Consider the following 20124-nt stretch of genomic DNA (forward strand, 5'->3'; position numbering starts at 1 on the left):
TACTTGTCTCCTCTATGGTGAGGACCGATGCAAACATATCCAAAATACTTTGCATTCTGATATTCCTTCTCGTCCTGTTTTCAAACAGGGTGGCTTTTCCCTCTGTATTGTAAAATGTATTTAGTCAACCCCAGTATCCTTATCGCAAAACATAATGACACACATATGCAATTGTCAAGATTATAAATGGAATTTCAGTAGTGTTGAGGGCAGTGGACTGTGATTCATCATGAACAATTCAAGTATTTTGGGGGGTGCTAGGAGGAAGGAGCTACTTCAGTGAGGCTTATGAATGACTTTTGGATTTGCATTAAATCGTTCGGGACCATTGTGATGGTAAGTAGGAAGGAGATTAGCCTCTTTGTTCTTCAATGGAGCATCTAGCAGAGTCTGGCTCCATCTGTCTGAGGGCTGCTGATATTTGGCAATGTTTTGCTGCTGTTGTTTTCTGAAATTCTTTTTTAAAGAAGTATTTTGTTTATCCAGTATTTAATATTGGGGATTTATTTTAGAATGCTTATTCACATGTTATATTATAAAAGCAATATTTAATATTACATTCTTTGTTTACTGTAGGAGCAGCACAATTAGAAATGTATTTCTGAAATGTTGTTTCTGGTTGGTAGGAATATTTCAAGTTTTACATTTTTAAAGTCCCAGTCCCACTCCTAGTCAGCATGGTCCCACTTTTCAGAATAGTCCCTTTGTTTAGCACTATAAGTTGTCAGTCTTGCTCAGAGGCCAAAGAATGACTGGTGTCGAGAGTGATAAGTGTTGCACTGATAGCAGTGTGGAGGTAGGGTTGAGAAGGTTTTATGAAGTGTTTAACCTGATGGAATAGTGCTGGCTGTTGCTGGTTCCTGCATTGGGAAGCTTCCATTTCCCCAATGCTAGCTTTTATCTAGAGTACAAAAATTAACCAATTTAAAAATTCACGGTTTCCAGTTCTCTCATGCTCTAAATTTGGAAGTGACTTGCATATGAAATGGACTTGTACATAGCAGAAATAAAAACGGAGCATACTGGAAAAACTCAACAGGTGAGGCAGCATCTATGGAGAGCAAAGCAGAGTTAACCTTCTGAAGGGTCACCAATCTGAAACATTAACTCTGTTTTTCTCTCTCTAGATGCTGCCAGACCTGCAGAGTATTTCCAGAATTTTCTGTTTTTATTTCAGATTTCTGGCATCCACAGTACTTTGCTCTTAAAAATGTATTTCTAAGTCATTAATGCTCTATATTTTGCAGGTAACTTGTGCATGAAATGGACTTGTATCTGGCAGAGATAGGCTTGACTGTAGTTTATTATTGATACCTTGTGGCAGCCATGACCAATTCAGTGCAAATAAAACACTTCCTCATCTAATGGCTGAAACCAATGAAAGGATTCATTACATTCTGGCCATGTAATACAAAAAAACTTACTGAATATTTTCCTCAGGCTGCACTTATGTTTAATGTGGAACATACCTTTTCTGATATAAAAACAAGAAATGCTAGAAATACTCAGCCGGTCTAGCAGCATCTGTGATGAGGGAAGCAGAGTTAACATTTCAGGTCAGTGACCTTTAGTTCTGATGAAAGGTCACTGACCTGAAATGTTAACTCTGCTTCTCTCTGCAAGATGCTGCCAGACCTGCTGAGTAATTCCAGCATTTCATGTTCTTATTTCAGATGTCCAGCATCTGCAGTATTTTGCTTTTTGATAGTCTGACTTTTCATCAGTTGGTAGTCACAATAGATCTAATTTCATAGCATCATAGAATGATAGAGCAGAAAAGTAGGCGTTTTGGTCTGTCGTGTCTGTGCTGACTTTTTGAAAGAGATTCTCAATTACTCCCCTGCCTTCTCTTTTTTTTTTCCTTCAAGTTCCTTTTCGAATGTTGCTAGTGTATCTGCTTCCACCACCCTTAGACAGTGCATTCCAGGTCATCATAACTCATGTGAAAAAATCTCTCTTCATCTCGTCTGATTCATTTGCCAATTCTGTTCTCTGGTGTACAGATCCTTCTGCCACTGGAAACCATTTCTCCTTACTCTATCAAAGCCCTTTATGATTTTGGGCACCTATTAGATCTCCCTTTTAAACTTATCTGCTATAAGGATAACAAGCCAAGCTTCTCTAGTCGCCTCACAACTGAAGTTCCTCATCCCTCCTACCATTTCAGTAAATCTTCTCTATCCCTCTCTAAGGCCTTGACATCCTTCCTAAAGTGTGGTGCTCCAGCTGAGGCTGAACTAGTGATTTTTAGTTTGGAAAACTTTATCTTTGGTTGCCTGAAAGTAATAGTTTATTCTACTTTATCTGCAATGGTGTGAAGCAGGGATGTGTGCTGGCCTCGACCCTATTCACCATCTTTTTCAGCATGATGCTCCAGCAGGCAACGGAAGACATTAAGGAGGGAGTTTATGTATGCTTCCGGACTGCGGGAGGCCTTTTCAATCAAGGGTGTCTTCAGGCGCTCTCAAAGATACAAGAAAAACTCATCCGTGAACTTCTTTTCACTGATGACTGTGCTCTCCTGGCCCACAGTCAGTCAGACCTGTAACATATAATGACACATTTTTCCGAGCCGGCACAACTCTTCGGACTAAAAATCAGTTTAAAGAAAACCGAAGTCCTGCATCGGCCTGCATCCCAAGAAGATGCATCAAGCATCATCATCGAGGGAACTGAGCTGAATGCCATCAAGCAATTTACTTCTTTGGGGAGCATCATCTTGTTCGATGCCACTGTAGACAAGGAAGTGGACAATAGGCTCTCAAAAGCAAACAGTACATTTGGCAGACTCTACAAATATGTGGAGCAACCACAGACTCAGAGCACAGACCAAATTCAAAAGTGTACAAAGCCATAGTCCTCACCACCCTTCTGTGTGGCGCTGAGTCGTGGGTCCTATACCACCGTCATGTACGGCTTCTAGAGCGCTTCCATCAGCGCTGCCTCCACAGCATCCTCAAGATCCACTAGCAGGACCGTATCACAAACATTGAAGTACTGGAAACAGCTATCACCACCAGCATCGAGGCCATCTTCCTGTAAAACCAACTGTGTTGGGTGGGTCACGTTGCCCGGATGGATGATAGTCGCCTGCCCAAAATCATGTTGTATGGAGAGCTGATCAGAGGTAAAAGGAACAGAGGGGCCCCATGCAAACTTTTCAAGGACTTCCTGAAGAAGTCCCTCTATGTGCCACGGATGACAATCGCCAGTGGGAAGCTAAGGCCATAGATTGTAATGCCTGGAAAAACATAGAAAATAGGAGCAGGAGTAGGCCCTTTGGGCCTGCTCTGCTATTCAAAAAAGATCATGGCTGATCATCTAATTCAGTACCCTGTTCCCGCTTTCTCCCCATATCCCTTGATCCCTTTGGCATTAAGTTCTGGAGATGCTTTATCAGGAGGGCTACAGACACATTTGAGACTGGAGTAAAGAACCAACGTGAAGGAGAAAAGGAGGAGAAGGATAGATCCAATTGTCCCCAGCAGTGACTACACCTTCACTTGTACCTGCTGTGGGAGAATCTGCAGGTCACTGATAGGCCTGACTAGCCACCAGCGGGCCTGCAACAGATGAGTACAACATTCCCAAAACCTTCGTCCACGATAAAATGCCAAGAGCAAAGAATAACAGGGACTGCAGCTCAAAATTAATTAATTGTCTCTGAAACACTTTGGGACATCTGGAGGATGTGAAAGGTTATATGTAAATATATTAATGTCACCCATGCTGGTAAAACATTAAACTGTTTTGCAATTGGATTTTTCTTAATTGTGAAAGCCTACTGTTTGAAACTTTATTCTGTTCTTCATTGTACAGTAACTTGTAACACACGACACTTGTTCCCATTACCGAAATAACTTGCAAGACAGCGTAATCCCCTTTTACACGCTTTGAACAAAAAACGCACAAAAAATATAGTGGTGCATATGGAACTGTGACAGTTCATGATGGAGAAGAAACTTTGCCACTGAAGCAGCAGGAAGCTGGACCATGACCTCTCCTTGTGAGGAAATGATGTGGCAGTTGCAATGACATGGTGCAGCTGATCAGTTTGGGTTGTGAAAGACAGAGTACAGAGTGGCTTCTCATACCAGAACAGCTGACAGTCACGAGTTTTCTGGAGACTTTGTTCCAACAGTCTCTTTGTAAGCATTTATTACAGGAATAGTTTTCTGCATCTTGTCCTTTGTGTAGTGGCAGTTAGATCTGTAAATCATTGTGCTTGACCTTTGTGACTTGCATTAGTTTTAGTAGTCAGCAGTGTGGGAATGCTGTGAAATAGTTTGTCAACAATTCGCTATTTTTTTTTCTTTTGGGCCTCCTTATCTCGAGAGACAATGGATACGCGCCTGGAGGTGGTCAGTGGTTTGTGAAGCAGCGCCTGGAGTGGCTATAAAGGCCAATTCTAGAGTGACGGGCTTTTCCACAGGTGCTGCAGAGAAATTTGTTTGTCGGGGGCTGTTGCACAGTTGGCTCTCCCCTTGCGCCTCTGTCTTTTTTCCTGCCAACTACTAAGTCTCTTCGACTCGCCACATTTTAGCCCCATCTTTATGGCTGCCCGCCAGCTCTGGCGAACGCTGGCAACTGACTCCCACGACTTGTGATCAATGTCACAGGATTTCATGTCGCGTTTGCAGACGTCTTTATAGCGGAGACATGGACGGCCGGTGGGTCTGATACCAGTGGCGAGCTCGCAGTACAATGTGTCTTTGGGGATCCTGCCATCTTCCATGCGGCTCACATGGCCAAGCCATCTCAAGCGCCGCTGACTCAGTAGTGTGTACAAGCTGGGGATGTTGGCCGCCTCGAGGACTTCTGTGTTGGAGATACGGTCCTGCCACCTGATGCCAAGTATTCTCCGGAGGCAGCGAAGATGGAATGAATTGAGACGTCGCTCTTGGCTGACATACGTTGTCCAGGCCTCGCTGCCAAAGAGCAAGGTACTGAGGACACAGGCTTGATACACTCGGACTTTTGTGTTCCGTGTCAGTGCGCCATTTTCCCACACTCTCTTGGCCAGTCTGGACATAGCAGTGGAAGCCTTTCCCATGCGCTTGTTGATTTCTGCATCTAGAGACAGGTTACTGGTGATAGTTGAGCCTAGGTAGGTGAACTCTTGACCCACTTCCAGAGCGTGGTCACCAATATTGATGGATGGAGCATTTCTGACGTCCTGCCCCATGATGTTCGTTTTCTTGAGGCTGATGGTTAGGCCAAATTCATTGCAGGCAGCCGCAAACCTGTCGATGAGACTCTGCAGGCACTCTTCAGTGTGAGATGTTAAAGCAGCATCGTCAGCAAAGAGGAGTTCCCTGATGAGGACTTTCCGTACTTTGGACTTCACTCTTAGACCTGCCCCCTGATCTTGTGTGGAGGAAAATTCCTTCTTCAGAGGACTTGAACGCATGTGAAAGCAGCAGGGAGAAGAAAATCCCAAAAAGTGGGTGCGAGAACACAGCCCTGTTTCACGCCACTCAGGATAGGAAAGGGGTCTGAGGAGGAGCCACCATGTTGAATTGTGCCTTTCATATTGTCATGGAATGAGGTGATGATGATACTTAGTAGCTTTGCTGGGCATCCAATCTTTTCTAGTAGTCTGAAGAGACCACGTCTGCTGACGAGGTCAAAGGCTTTGGTGAGATCAATGAAAGCAATGTAGAGGGGCACCTGTTGTTCACGGCATTTCTCCTGTATCTGACGAAGGGAGAACAGCATGTCAATGGTCGATCTCTCTGCACGAAAGCCACACTGTGCCTCGGTAGACTCGCTCGGCCAGCTTCTGGAGCCTGTTCAGAGCGACTCGAGCAAAGACTTTCCCCACTATGCTGAGCAGGGAGATTCCACGGTAGTTGTTGCAGTCACCGCGGTCACCTTTGTTTTTATAGAGGGTGATGATGTTGGCATCGCGCATGTCCTGAGGTACTGCTCCCTCGTCCCAGCACAGGCATAGCATGCTTGACCTTTGTGACTTGCATTAGTTTTAGTAGTCAGCAGTGTGGGAATGCTGTGAAATAGTTTGTCAACAATTCGCTATATAAAGAGTATATGTAGCCATTCTTTGTATTATAATTAATGGCAATGGAACAAACTTTTTAACTTCAGATGTAGGTGACCTCACTGAATTACTGTGGTGTAAAATGATGTCAAATAGTATCCACTGACCACCTTCGGGCGCTTACCCATTGTCTCTCGAGACGAGGCCAAAGAATAAGTAGTATCCTTTTACTTTAATAACTAATGTATGCTGCAACATTCGAATCTGTATATGGTTTCATTATTTGGACTCTTTCAGCCAATAAGCAGCTACTAATTTGAGCTGTCTTTGTTTTGTGGTCTGTAGGTGGAAGGCAAAATTAGAGGCCACAATACATGTACGCACTACTCTTTCACCTCCAGTACCTCAAAACCAGCCCAGACTGATGGGATAAAAGTTTCGTAACTGTAACCCTGTCAGAAAATTACCCAGAATTGAGCTGCAGTTGCCAGTTCTAGCTAGCTCACATTATGGGAAATAACACACTGACACAGGAGGGTTGAAGGTCAAGACGTGTTGGGGCCATGTAGAATAGATGCACAAAAAAGTGGTACAATCCATTCAAGTTGAAAGAGATCATTGTCCCATTATGGTATAGGGCACCACACAGGCAGGCCAATAGTGCACTTGTGGAATTGTTATATGGATCTTGCACTGACATTTTCTTCACTCTACCAATGGTGGCTGTGCCTTCAACTCCTAGGCTGTAAGCTCTGGAATTCCCTTCCTAAACCCCTCAACAAATTATATTCATATCGCGCCTTTAATGTAATAAAATGTTCCAAGGTGATTTACAGGAGCATTATAAAATAAAATGACACCAAGCCACAAAGGGAGATATTGGATCAGATGACCAAAAGCTTGGTTAAAGAGGCAGGTTTTAAGGAGCGTCTTAAAGGAGGAAACTGAGGAGAGGTTTAGGGAGGGTATGCCAGAGTTTGGGGCCTAGGCAACTGAAGGCAGGGTCACCAATGGTGGAGCGATTAAAATCGGGGATGCACAAGAAGCTAGAATTAGAGAAGCCCACATATCTTGGAGGGATGTGGGGCTGGAAGAGATTACAGAGATGGGGAAGGGAGAGAACATTGAAGGGATTTGAAAAGGATGAGAATTTTGTAATCAAGAAGTTGCTTACCTGGGTCAGCGAGCACAGGGGCAATAAGGAAAAGGGACTTGGTGTAAGTTAAGATGGGGGCAGCAGAGTTTTGAATGGCCATAGTTTACGGAGAGTAAAATGTGGGAGACCAGCCAGGGGTGCATTGGAATAGTCAAGTCTAGATGTAATGAAGGCATGAATGAGGGTTTCAGCAGCAGATGAACTGAGATGGGGCGAAGTCAGTCGATGTTAACGGAGGTGGAAATAGGTGGTCTTAGTGATAGCATGAATATGAGATCGGAAGCTCATCTCGCAGTCAATTGTGACACCAAGGTTGCAAACAGACTGACTTAATCTCAGACTGTTGCCAGGGAGAGGACCCCTCTCCTCCTTTGAAACACTCCTTCAAACCTACCCCTTTCACCAATATTGGTCACCTGTCCGAATATCTCTGCCTTGGCGTCGAATTTCTTTTTGATAAAGCTCCTGTGAAGCGCCTTTTTTATTTGTTCATGGGATATGAGTGTCGCTGGTAAGGCCAGGATTTGTTGCCCGTTCTTAATTGCTCTTGAGAAGGTGGTGATGAGCTGCTGCCATGACCTGGTGTAGGTACACCAAAAGTGCTGTTAGGGAGTTCATGACCCAGTGACAGTGAAGAAATGGCAAAATTCTAAGACAGGATGTTGTATGGCTTGGAGGGGAACTTCCAGATGGTGGTGGTCCCATGGCTCTGCTCACTTTGCTCTTCTAGGTGGTAGAGGTTGCGGGTTTGGAAGGTGCTGTCCAAGGAGGCTTGATGAGTTGCTGCAGTGCATCTTGTAGATGGTACTCAGTGATGGTTTCGGGAGAGAATGTTTAAGGTTGTGAATGGAGTGCTGGTCAAGTGGGTTATTTTGTCCTGAATGGTGTCAGGTTTCTTGAGTGTTGTTGGACCTGCACTTATTCAGGCAAGTGGAGAGTATTCCATCGTACTCCTGACTGTGCCTTGTAGATGGTGGACAGGCTTTGGGGAGTTAGGAGGTTAGTTACTCGCCACAGAATTTTCAACTTCTGACCTCTTCATGTTGCCACAGTATTTGTTTAGCTGGTCCAGTTAAGTTTCTGGTCATTGGTGACCCCAGGATGTTGTTGGTGGAGGATTCAACGATTGTAATGCTGTTGAACGTCATGGGGAGATGGTTCGATTCTCCCTTGTTGGAGATGGTCGTTGCATAGTACTTGTGTGGTGTGAATGTTATTTGGCACTTGCCAACCCAAGCCTGAATGTTGTCCAGGTTTTTCTGCACACGGGCATGGACTGCTTCAGATCTTTAGGAGTCTCAAATGATGCTGAACACTGTGCAATCAGTAGCAAGCATCCCCACTTCTGACCTCATCATGGAGGGAAAGGACATTGATGAAGCAGCTAAAGATGGTTAGACCTAGGACAATACCCTGATGAACTCCTGCAGTGATGTCCTGGGACAGAGATGTTTGGCCTCCAACAACCATAACCATCTTCCTTTGTGCTAGGTATGATTCCAGCCAATGGTGAGTTTCCCTCCGATTCCCATTGACTCCAGTTTTGCAAGGGCTCCTTGATGCCACGCTCAGTCAGATGCTACCTTGATGTCAGAGGCAGTCACTCTCAACTCACCTCTGGAATTCATTTACTTTTGTCCATTTTTGGATCAAGGCTGTAATGAGGTCAGGAGCCAAGTGGCCCTGGCGGAACCCAAACTGACCTAGAGCATTTTACTATTTTTTATGTACTTAAAGTCCAAGTCGTTACTGCTGTTGATATTGGTATAGTTCCTGAATGGACTGTACATGTGTAATATTTGTGTAGCAGCAACAGCAGTCACGTGCATGAATTTGCAGAAATGATACGTGCGTGAACTTTTATAAAAGCGCCATTGCTGCCGAATTCACCCTACTCAGCAAAGAAGCACAAACAAAAATTGGCACTTATTACTGAGCCACTCCCATTGGAAGCAGTTCAGTAATATTAAAGGGAATGAGTGTCCATAGCCATTTCATGTTCATTTTTAAATGCAGCCACTTCCCAGTGTTTGGAGCCTTGTAAACTCAAAGCCCATCACAATTTGATGGAACAAACTTCAGTAAAGTTTGAGTACTCACTCAATGCAAATCCAGACCTCATGCTCTAGAGACTTGCTCGGGTCTTCAAATGAAATCTGACCCAAGCCCGACAGAACCACATCCAACCCGGCCCGAGTCCTTTCATTTTTTTCCCACGCCCGACCCGACCACCGGAATATAATCAAATTTATTGAAGATATTGTGCTCTACCTTAGAATTGTTCACGGCAGACTAGTGCGGAGTGTTTCCTACCTTTACATCCTGGCTGACACTGTGTCCGACCCAGCTCGACCTGACCAGAGCCAGAAGAGTGACCCGACCTGAAAGACACTTCTTCGGGTCCTGTCTGGTTTGGGTCGCGTAGCCATGCTTTATTGTACTCTTTCTTTTCATCTGTTTTTCTTGTAAGTAAACAAATTGAAGTAATGAATTAAATGTAAAAATAAAGTGATGTCTCGGGCAGTGATTTGGTTTATCCTGTGAGTAGATTATGCAGAGAGATGATGAAGATCCCCAGGCCACGCTTAATTAGCTGACTTGAATTGCCAGGATGCTGTAACTCTCCGTGCTCATGAGGCTGAGAGAGAAGTAAGTTCCTGTTCTGCACCACTATCCAGGAGCCTGTCAGAAGTATATGTGTTTGGGAATCAGGTGATGTGTCCTGTGCTTGAATAGCCTGCACTCTTGGCTGAGTTGAGTATTGACCAACTGAATAATGTACTGCAGGGCGAGAGGTGGTGGAACCATTCTCCAACAAAGAGTCAGTGCTTTAAGGGGAGGAGAAAAAATTGGTGTGATGAAGTGGAGAGATTTTGCAGTATTTTTAAAAAGCATAATACTGCAGATACTGGAAGTCTGAAACACAAACAAAATGCTGGAGAAACATGAGTCAAGCAACATCTGTAAAGAGAGCAAACATATTAACATTTCAGGTGCAATCCCTTCAAAGCTGAAAAATAAGTGGAGACAAGCAAGTGATGCAAGTAAATGGGAAGAGAAAAATACATAATATTTAAAAAAAAAACACATCCAGAGAGCAAACCTGAGCGGATAATGTAACTAATCAAATGCCTCTGTTCTGTTTGTAAGTGTGACCTGTGCTACCTGTGGCTCGCGCTTAACTTCCCCTTTCATTCTCACTCTGACATCTTTATCATTGAGCTTTACTGGAACAGTGTATGAGGCTGGTGTAAACTGCAAGAACTAGGCCTTGCCCTTCTGATACACTTCCTGTAACCCTGTGGTCTGAACATTGACTTCAGTAACTTAAGCTCTATCTGCATCTTCAAACCTGTTTTAATTTTGTAGCCGGCATTATTATGTCTCTCAATCTTTTAATTAGCTTACCCAGGTGTTTCAAAGTTTTCGCCTCTCCCGTGCTTTCATTTCTCCAGAACCCACCTTCCCCCATCTAAATAAAAACAGAAAATGCTGGAACTACTCGGCAGGTCTGGCAGCATATGTGGAGAAAGAGAGTTAACGTTTCAGGTCGATAACCTTATGTCAGAACTTGGGCTCCTTCTTTCTTGTATGTTTACACAACTTTTGTCTCGCAAATGTACTAATTTTTTTGCCCGTTACTTGAATGAGATGGTCGCCCTCTTCCCCATCACCACCATACTGCAGTGCTGCTCTAGCTAAGACCAGTTAACTTTGCACAGAGAAGGGATAACACTGGGATATCTCCCAGTCTGGGTTAGTTCCACACTGCTGCATATCTTCATACGTTTGTCCACTGTTGATTGGTAGTTCATAATAAGTGTGAGAAAGGCTTCACATGACATTGCTGATCACAGCAAGGCTTTTGTGAGGAAATGTCAAGTAAAGGCCAGAAATGACAAAGAAAGACTTGCATTTATGTAACGCCTTTCACATTCTCGCTGCATCCCAAAGGGCTTTACAGCCAATGAACTTCTGCTTGAAGTATAGGAAATGCGGCAGCCAATTAGTGATATGACCAAATCATCTGTTTTAGTGACCTTTGTTGAGGGATAAATGTTGGCCAGGACACCTGTAAGAGCTCCCCTACTGTCAAGAAGGAAAGATCTAACAGCCAAACTGTCTCAGGTCTATCTCCTAGGTTGAGAATCGTCAGGGTTTGCAAGGTGCTGCCTTCCTCTTGTCAGGAATGCTACTTGGTGTAGGGAGACCAAGAAATGGGAAGGAGGTGAAATCGAGTTCTCCTCTGAAGTATTCATGTTATGGTACGGCAGGTATGCTGAGGGTGCTCACTTTGCGCAGGGAAGGATAGTCTACTAGTAATGTAGTCTGGTTGCTTGTGAACTTTGGAAGTGATTACCTTGTTGCTGTAATTTCACATTTCAGCTATCTCATATTAAAAGCAACCATTTCACAGTTTCCAAGAGTAGTTCCACTGTGCTTTATGCAGCCACTCTTATTAACCAATTATTTTGTGAACTTCAGTACAATACAGAATTATTGCTGCTTATTAAAAGTAAACTGTTGGGGTTTTACTTATTCAACTACAGAAATAGCACTGAGATTTATGTGCTGTGAACTGGATCATGTTGCCAGATTGCTCAGGTAGGGATCTGATTTTTGCGAGCCTACGTGTGGCGGGATTCTGTCTGAGCAACAGAAGAGAGTATTGTTAATGGGCTTTAAAATATATATATATTTCAAAGATTCTTTAAACATAAAACATTTTACATTTCCTATTCACTTGACCTTATTCTTTTTGCAGGAATTGATTTCAAAATACGAACAGTAGAATTAGATGGGAAGAAAATCAAGTTACAAATATGGTAAGTACTAATAGTTCACTGAACATAATTTTCACATGGTCAAATTTGCCCGTTGAATCAAGCTGGATTTACCTATCTATATGTGCGTTAATCAGTTTAGGTTAGACAATCTTCGATTAAAAACAGAAAATGAAAGAAAGAGACGTACGCTTATATAGCACCTTTCACGGCCACTGAACGTCTCAAAGTGCTTTACAGCCAATGAAGTACTTGTTGAACCGTAGTCTCTGTTGTAATGCAGAAAACGCAGCAGCCAGTAGGCGCACAGCAAGCTCCCACAAACAGCAATGTGATAATGAAGTGCTGGAAATGCTCAGCATGTCTGCAGTATGTTTGGAGAAAGAAACAGTTAATGTTTCATCATTCTGATATGTTTGCTGTTGATAAAAGTAACCATGAGATTAAACCTGAACTGGGATTTCTCAGCTATTTTAGGATTCTGATGAGAACAATGCACAATTATTACAATCTGGCTGTATGTAACTGTCAGCCCTCACATACTACAAAAGCAAAATACTGCAGATGCTGGAAATCTGAAATAAAAACACAAAATGCTGGAAATACTCAGCAGGTCTGGCAGTAACTGTGGAGTGAGAAACAGTTAACATTTCAGGTCGATGACCTTACATCAGAACTGGGAAACATTCCTTGAACGGAGGTCCAACCAGTCTGCATCCACCACCACCCTCCTCCAACTAGCTGAACTTATTCTTGCATTGCACAACTTCTTTAATTCCATTCACTTCCTGAAAATAAAAGACGTTGCTATGGGTACCCACATTGGTCTTAGCTATGCCTGTCTTTTTGTGGGGTATGTGGAACATTCCTCGTTCCAGTCCTATTCCAGGGTCGGGGGTTCCTTCTCTTGCCCTGAACTGGAAAATGTCATCAACTTTGCTTCAAACTTCCATCTTTCTCTCACTTTTGCATAGTCTATCTCTGACTCTTCCCTTCCCTTCCTTGACTTCTCTATCTCCATTTCTGGGGTTAGGCTATCATCGCATTTTCACTTAAGCCCACAGACTCCCACAGCTTTGTCGACTACACTTACTCACACCCTGCTTCCTGTAAGGACTCGATTCCAAGCTTTCACTTTATCTGTTTCTGGCACATCTGTTCTGATGATGCAGGCTTCCACACCAGCACTTCTGATACGTATTTTTCCTCAATCGAGGATTCTCCCCCACCCCTCCCCCCAGTCATGGCTAACAAGGCCCTCGACCTTGTCCAACCCATTTCCTGCAGTTCCACCACTTACAGCGTGATGCCACCATCCCTTCTCCTTTCAGCTTTCTGAAGGGACCGTTCACTTCGTGACACCCTGGTCCACTCCTCAATCACCCCCATTACCACCTCCACTTCCCTCAGCATATTTCCATGCAAGTGCAGGAGATGCAACGCCTGCTCTCTTATCTCCTGTCTCCTCATTTATCCAAGGCCCCAAACACTCCTTCCAGGTCAAAACAGCAATTTACGTGTACTACTTTCAATTTAGTACACAGAATTTGCTGCTAATAATACAGTCTGCTGTACATTGGGAAGACCACGCGCAGATTGGGTGACCGCTTTGCAGAACACCTCCGTTCAGTCCACAAGCATGACCCCGAGCCTCTGGTAACTTGTCACTTTAATTCTCCACCTTTCTCGCGCGCTGACCTCTGTCCTCAGCCTCTTGCAGTGTATCGATAAAGCTCAACTTAAGCTTGAGGAACAGCACCTCATCTTTCGACTGGGCACTTTACAGCCTTCTGGACTCAACATTGAGCTCAACAATTTTAGATTAGAGGCTCTGCTCCCATTTTGTTACCTTTTTCTTTGTAGGTTTTGGTTTTACTCTTTACCTCTTGGCTTTGCTTTGATTCGGCAGCATTACATCGTTCTGCTATTAACACCTCTGGGCACACCTCTTGTTTCTTTTCTTGTCTCATTACCACTCACTTTGGCCCTGCACCACCAACTCTTTTTTGTCACTTGATCTTTCCTGTCTTCCACCCTATCACAGACCTTCCCTTTTTTCCCCACTGTCCCATCTTTCACTTGCTTAAAACCCATTGCATTTTTAACTTTTCCCAGTTCTGATGAAAAATCATTGACCTGAAATGTTAACTCTGTTACTCTCTTCACAGATGGTGCTGAGTATTTGCAGCATTTTCTGTTTTTAATCCTTAAGTACTAATTGTCTGTACAATGTAATGATAACTTTAACACTGAAATTGTTTAGTCAGGGTAACCAATCTGATTGGCTATATTATTTGGTTGTTTGAGGAGCTTTTGTCTTTTCCTTTCCCATTCATCTCTCCATTTAGGTTGCTTCCACCATGTAACTTTTTCTTGACAAAGGCTGTGTAGGTTACTCGAGTGTCACCATTGATGTTCTGAACTTTGATTTGAGAAAGTGAGAGGGGGAGAGACCCATGTTGTCTTAGCTTGGGAATTTTTCTTGTCCTTCATGTGTGGAATTGTAGGGAAGACGTGGCTTGGTTTGGACTGGTGTTGGTAGGCAGCATGATTCCAAAATACTTTCACAGTATGATGCCGCCATAGGATTCCTTTCAACTTTGTACATCCTTGTAGTTTTGTTTTAAATGAAATAGTTACCTGTGTTTGCTAAGAGCTCGTTGAATCCTGCACTTGTTCAAAAAAACATGTTTAGCTCTTGTAATGTAGATCTTGGGAAGCAGTGTTGGCAAATTGAGTCCTATGGACTGAATCATAGACTGCAATAGCACAGCAACAGACTGTTCAGCCTGTCAAGTTTGTGTGTTCTTCCCACTCTCCCCACCGTCAAACATGCCAGTTAGCCGATAATCCAGTTCCTCATTTTCCTCTAGCATTTTAAATACACTTCAAGAAATAACAATTCACTTTTAATGGGCACTGTTAAATCACCAGATTAGGGTAGGGAATTCCACAGTTTAACCTCTCTGTGTTTATATTTTTTAAAATGCTAACCTCTTCATTATTCTTTTTGTTCCTTGCATTTATTTTTTGTGTTCTGTGCTTCTAGCTACAAAACCAAGGATTCCAGTTGCCTTTTTTATGGCCTTATCTACTTTTGCGGCCTCCTTTTAATGACCTATGTGTCTGCACATCTAGTTCCCTCTGCTGCTCGAAGCCTTTCCAGGCCTTATGCCAAAATGCCTCTAAAGCTGTCAATGACCAATAAATCAGAGACAGACTGTTGGTCATTGTTGCATAGAATGCTGATGAACAGGCTGTCTCTCAATGTTTGGATCCAAACTACTAGTCAAGGAATGGGATACCTAGAACACACTACGTCCACCTGTACTAATTCCGGATCTTGTAATCTGGCTTGGTACTGTAGTCAACTCAGATATGGAGTTGTACTTTGAATTGGTGTTCAAAATCATGAGGTGTCTGGACAGAGCAGATAGGGAGAAACTGTTCCCATTGTGGAAGGATTGAGAACCAGAGTGGAACGATTTAAGGTGATTGGCAAAAGAAGCAACAGTGACATGAGGAAAAACTTTTTTACGCAGCGAGTGGTTAGGATCTGAAATGCATTGCCTGAGAGTGTGGTGGAGGTAGATTCAGTAGAGTTTCAAAGGAGATTTGTGCAATTATCTATAGGAAAAAAATTTGTAGGGCTACGGGGAAAAGGTGTGGGATTAGGTGAATTGCTCTTGCACAGAGTTGGCAAGGACACGAATGGCTGAATGGCCGCCTCCTGTACTTAACCATTCTATGATTCTGGTTGACCCAAGGCAACTGCAGCTATTACATAGTTGGAGTAAAATACCAAAATATCCTCACTTTATCACTGAGATAACGAAGAAAGGAGGTGGTTTTCTGGAATAGCATATTGGGATAAATTAATGAAATTGTCCCATCTATTTGGGGCATGTTAACCTGCAGAAAGTTTTAAAATTGCAGGTCTTCAGCTGAAACCGGTCACAGTCATTCAAGAAATGATAGATCTGAGCTATACGCTAAGAAATTTAATGTGATTGTGCTTAATCTTTTGGATCACTCCAAAGGGGTACTTTTTGCAAGAATTTGTACACTAGGCTGCTTCCAGCAACTATGTTTCACCCCTCTGTTGAAATGTCTTATGATGAATTACTTTTGGATGGCAGTGGTTTGAACAGGCACATCTATTTCACATGAATGTTTTCCACAGATTTGAAAAAGATGGCTTCATTTCAGATGCCTTTATCCCTCTGGTCCTGTCCATTTGTTATACTGATGTAGCATTGTGTGAGAATGCCAGCACTGTGGTTGAATTCCTAATAAACTGTATCAGATTGTTTCACACAACTGTAACTTGGGTATTATGTTTAAAGAAGCTCTCCTTTGTACATGTGCCGCAAGATATTGAAGATTCTCTTGTTGGGGAACTTGTCTTTTGTGTAATTCAACAGTGCTCCTCTTTGGCAAATAGATAGCAAAACTGATAGAAAAGCAAAGCAAAATACTGTGGATGCTGGAAATTTGAAACAAAGACCTCTGCTATTTCCCATCTCCAGCATGATGACACCACCAAGCACACCTTCCCCTCCCCTTGCAGCATTCTGAAGGGACCATTCCCTCAGAACACCTTGGCCTGCTCCTCAGTCACTCTCAACACCCTGCCCTTCCCTACTACGCCTTCCCATGAAAGCGCAGGCGATGCAACACCTTTCCTTTTACCTCCTCCCTTCTGTCCATGGTTCCAAACACTCCTTTCAAGTGAAACACTGATTTACTTGAACTTTTTTCAATTTAGTATACTGTATTCACTCCTCACGATGTGGTCTCCTCTATATTGGAGAGACCAGACGCAGACTGGTTGACCTCTTTGCTGAACATCTTCGTCTAGTCTGCAAGTACGGCCCCGAGCTTCCGGTCGCTTATTGTTTTTACTCTCCACCTTGCTCCCACTTTGACCTTTCTGTTCTTGGTCTATTGCAGTGTTCCAGTGAAGCTCAATGCAAGCTCGATGAGCAGCACCTTATCTTTCGACTGGGCACTTTGCAGCCTTCTGGACTCAACATTGAGTTTGGCAATTTTAGATCATAACCTCTGCCCTCAATTTGTTTTGTGTTTCTTTGCTTGTTTGTTTTTTCTCCTTTTCCTCTTGTTTCCTTCACTTTGCACCCTGCCATTCACACCTCCTCTAGGCACATCGTTTGTTTCTTTACTTGTCCTGTTACCACTCCTTTTGGCTTTTCACCAAGAAACTTTTTGTCATTTAATCTCTTCTGCCCTCCACCCTATCCAGAGACCTTCCTTTTTATTCTTCCCACCCTCCACCCTTCACTTGCTCAAAACCTATACATTTGTAACTTCTCCCAGTTCTGATGAAAGTCACAGACCTGAAACATTAACTGTGTTTCCCTCCACAGATGCTGCCAGACCTGCTGAGTATTTCTAACCCTTTTCTGTTTTTATTTCAGATTGCGAAACTGCCTGCATATAGAATATATAGCACAGAAACAGACCATTCAGTCCAACAAAGCCATGCTAGTGCTTGTGCACCACTCGAGCCTCCTCCCATCCTTCCTCATCTCTTATCAGCATAATCCTGTCTTCCTTCATCCTTATCTAGATTCACACTAAATGTATCTATACCATTCCTCAACCATTCCTTGCGTAACAAATTCTGCATTCTCAACATTCTCTGGGTAGAGAAGTAGCTTCTGAATTTCCTATGGATTTCTTGGTGACTAACTTGTGTTAATGGCCTCTAGTTTTGCTCTTTCTCACATTGTGTATTACTGGTGTCATTAAGTGTCAGTTCAGATGGTTTCTTTTAAGTTGTTCTGACATGGGCATACAACCACCTACAGATTTGGGGCCCAGATTGTTCATTTCTCTAGTTCCAGATGAGCTGCTAGATCTGTTCTGAGTCTATCCCATTTAGCATGGTAGTAATGCCACACAACATGATGGGTATCTTCTGTGTGAAGATTGGATTTCTTTTCCACAAGGACTGTGCGGTGGTCACTCCTACCAATAGTGTCATGGCAGAGGAGCCAGATATTGTCCTTAGTTGTCATCGCAGGTTTTGCTGCAAAACTGGATTGCTGAATAAATTGGAATAAAAAGCTAGTGTCAGTAATGGTGATTGAAATTACCAGATTGTCATAAAAACCCATTTAGTTCACTAATGTCTTTTGGGAAGAAAATCTGCTGTCTTTACCCAGTCTGGCCTATATATGAGTCCAGACCCACAACAATGTGGTTGACTCTTAACTGCCCTCTGAAATGGCTTAGCAAGCCTCTCCGTTGTACCAAACCACTACAAAAAACTATAGTATGAATAAAACAGGACAGAGCACCCAGCGTTGATCTAGGCACCAGACACAAAAAAGGCAAACCCATCTCAATCGACCCTGCAAAGTCCTCCTCACTAACATCTGGAGACTTGTGCCAGAAATAGAGTCCAGTCACCCAACAGCCTGACCTGGTTATAATGGCAGAAACATACATATGAGCCAACATCCCAGACTCCTCCATTACCATCCCCTGGGTAGTCCTGTCTCAATGGCAGAACAGATCTGCTACAGGTATTGGCACAGTGATATATAGTCGAGACAGAGTGGCCCTGGAAGGTCTCAACATTTACTCTGGACTGCTCATGAAATCTAATGGCATCAGGTCAAACGTGGGCAAGGAAATCTGTTGATTATCATCTCCCTCCCTCCCTCAGTTGATGAATCAGCACTTCTCCATGTTGGACACCACTTGGAAAAAACACGAGTGTAGCAAGGGCACCAAATGTACTCTGGGTGGGGACTTCAACATCCAACTCCGAGTGGCTGGGTAGAATCACTGCTGACCAAGCCAGCTAGATTGATGAGGAGAAGTCCATTTGATTTTTTTTTTTCCTCTTCATTCTCGCATCACCTGTGGAAAGTCCAGTCTGCCAGCTATGTCCTTCAAGGTTTGGTCAGCAGTGATGTTACTAAGCCACTCTTCGGGTTGGGCTCGTGTCTCCAGATTTTTAGTTCAGGCCTCTGGATTAGTCCAGTAACACAACCACTATGCTATCAACCTACTATAATTGCAGTTTTGATCTACTTGTGTTAGGCATATAGTGCCTACAGTGTTGTCACTGGGATTTTGTTCAAGATGGCCATGTCTCCCCTTGGATAATATCGAGTAAGAATTTGCAGCTAGTGTACTTGGATCTGTAGTAAGTCTAGTGGCTGGAGTCGTGAAAGGCAGCAGCGAGTCAATGGATCTGTTGATCTTGCTGACAGGTGCAGAGCAGGGAGTGCCTTGGGAAGATTAGCTGTGTAATCTAGAGCCCAACGGTCTACCAACCTGCCCCATCTACCACCGGAACTCCTCTAAATAAGAGGTGATTAAGGCTCTGCTGTATAATTCGATTTATACTGTTCCATTACTGCTCTGGTTCAATGTGGTCACAAGTCAATTTTGCACACTAACTGTGGGGAAAAAATGCCTAGCATTTTTTGCCAGCTAAACTGGATTGTACCTGGAGTGTACCTTCAATTGTATATCACACTCTTGATATTTTTCAATGGAAGATTGTTTGTTTTTATTTCAAGTAATGTGGTACATCAAATCCCAATTCTTTGATTATTGTTGCATTTCTGGTTGTGGGGGCAGTTTGAAATGATCAAATAACAATGTCGCAGAGTGTTCGTGTATGAGACATATTAGTACCAGTGTTCAACTCTATCCATGGCCATCTGCTCCCATCCCTAACGTTTTCTCCCCCAATCTGCCCTCTTAAACTGTTTAAATTCCCCTGGCTCTTTAAATCAGTTCATTTTAGCCCTATCTAAAAGTTAACAGTTAGTTTAGTGTATGTTACCTGGGCCCACTGCCCTCCCCCAGCCACACCTGCTCTTTGTTTTCTCAATGAAATTGATCCGGATGAAACTGACGAGAACAGCTGCCGATACTTTAATCTCCGATCCTGCTGTCTTCACAGTCCAGAGTGTCTGCAGCCACGGCATGCGGTAAGTCCATTGAGGTGAAGAAGGAGCTGCGGGACCCGAGAGAAGTCCTGTGAAAAGGTGCCCCGAACACCCAAAACATCCACGAACGGCCCCCCCGGCCGCAACTTCAAAGCGCCCGCGGGAGATGGCTCGGAGAGCATCTGCAGCGCACTGTCGGCAATGCTGCATGCCTTTATTTAAACCACTGCAAAAAAAAAACCCTTAGCAAAT

At 43.5% G+C, this 20124-nt stretch overlaps 1 protein-coding gene across 1 annotated transcript in view; it reads left to right on the forward strand.

Moving 5' to 3' along the window:
• LOC137350583 (ras-related protein Rab-8B) overlaps positions 1-20124 on the forward strand; it is a 77889-nt gene that overhangs the window by 39639 nt on the left and 18126 nt on the right. Inside the window, exon 2 of the mRNA XM_068015255.1 lies at positions 11920-11980. Within this exon, the coding sequence (XP_067871356.1) occupies positions 11920-11980 (61 nt within the window). The remainder of the gene's footprint in view (positions 1-11919; positions 11981-20124) is intronic.

This window comes from Heterodontus francisci, chromosome 35 (genome assembly GCF_036365525.1).
Source record: "Heterodontus francisci isolate sHetFra1 chromosome 35, sHetFra1.hap1, whole genome shotgun sequence".
NCBI lineage: Eukaryota > Metazoa > Chordata > Chondrichthyes > Heterodontiformes > Heterodontidae > Heterodontus > Heterodontus francisci.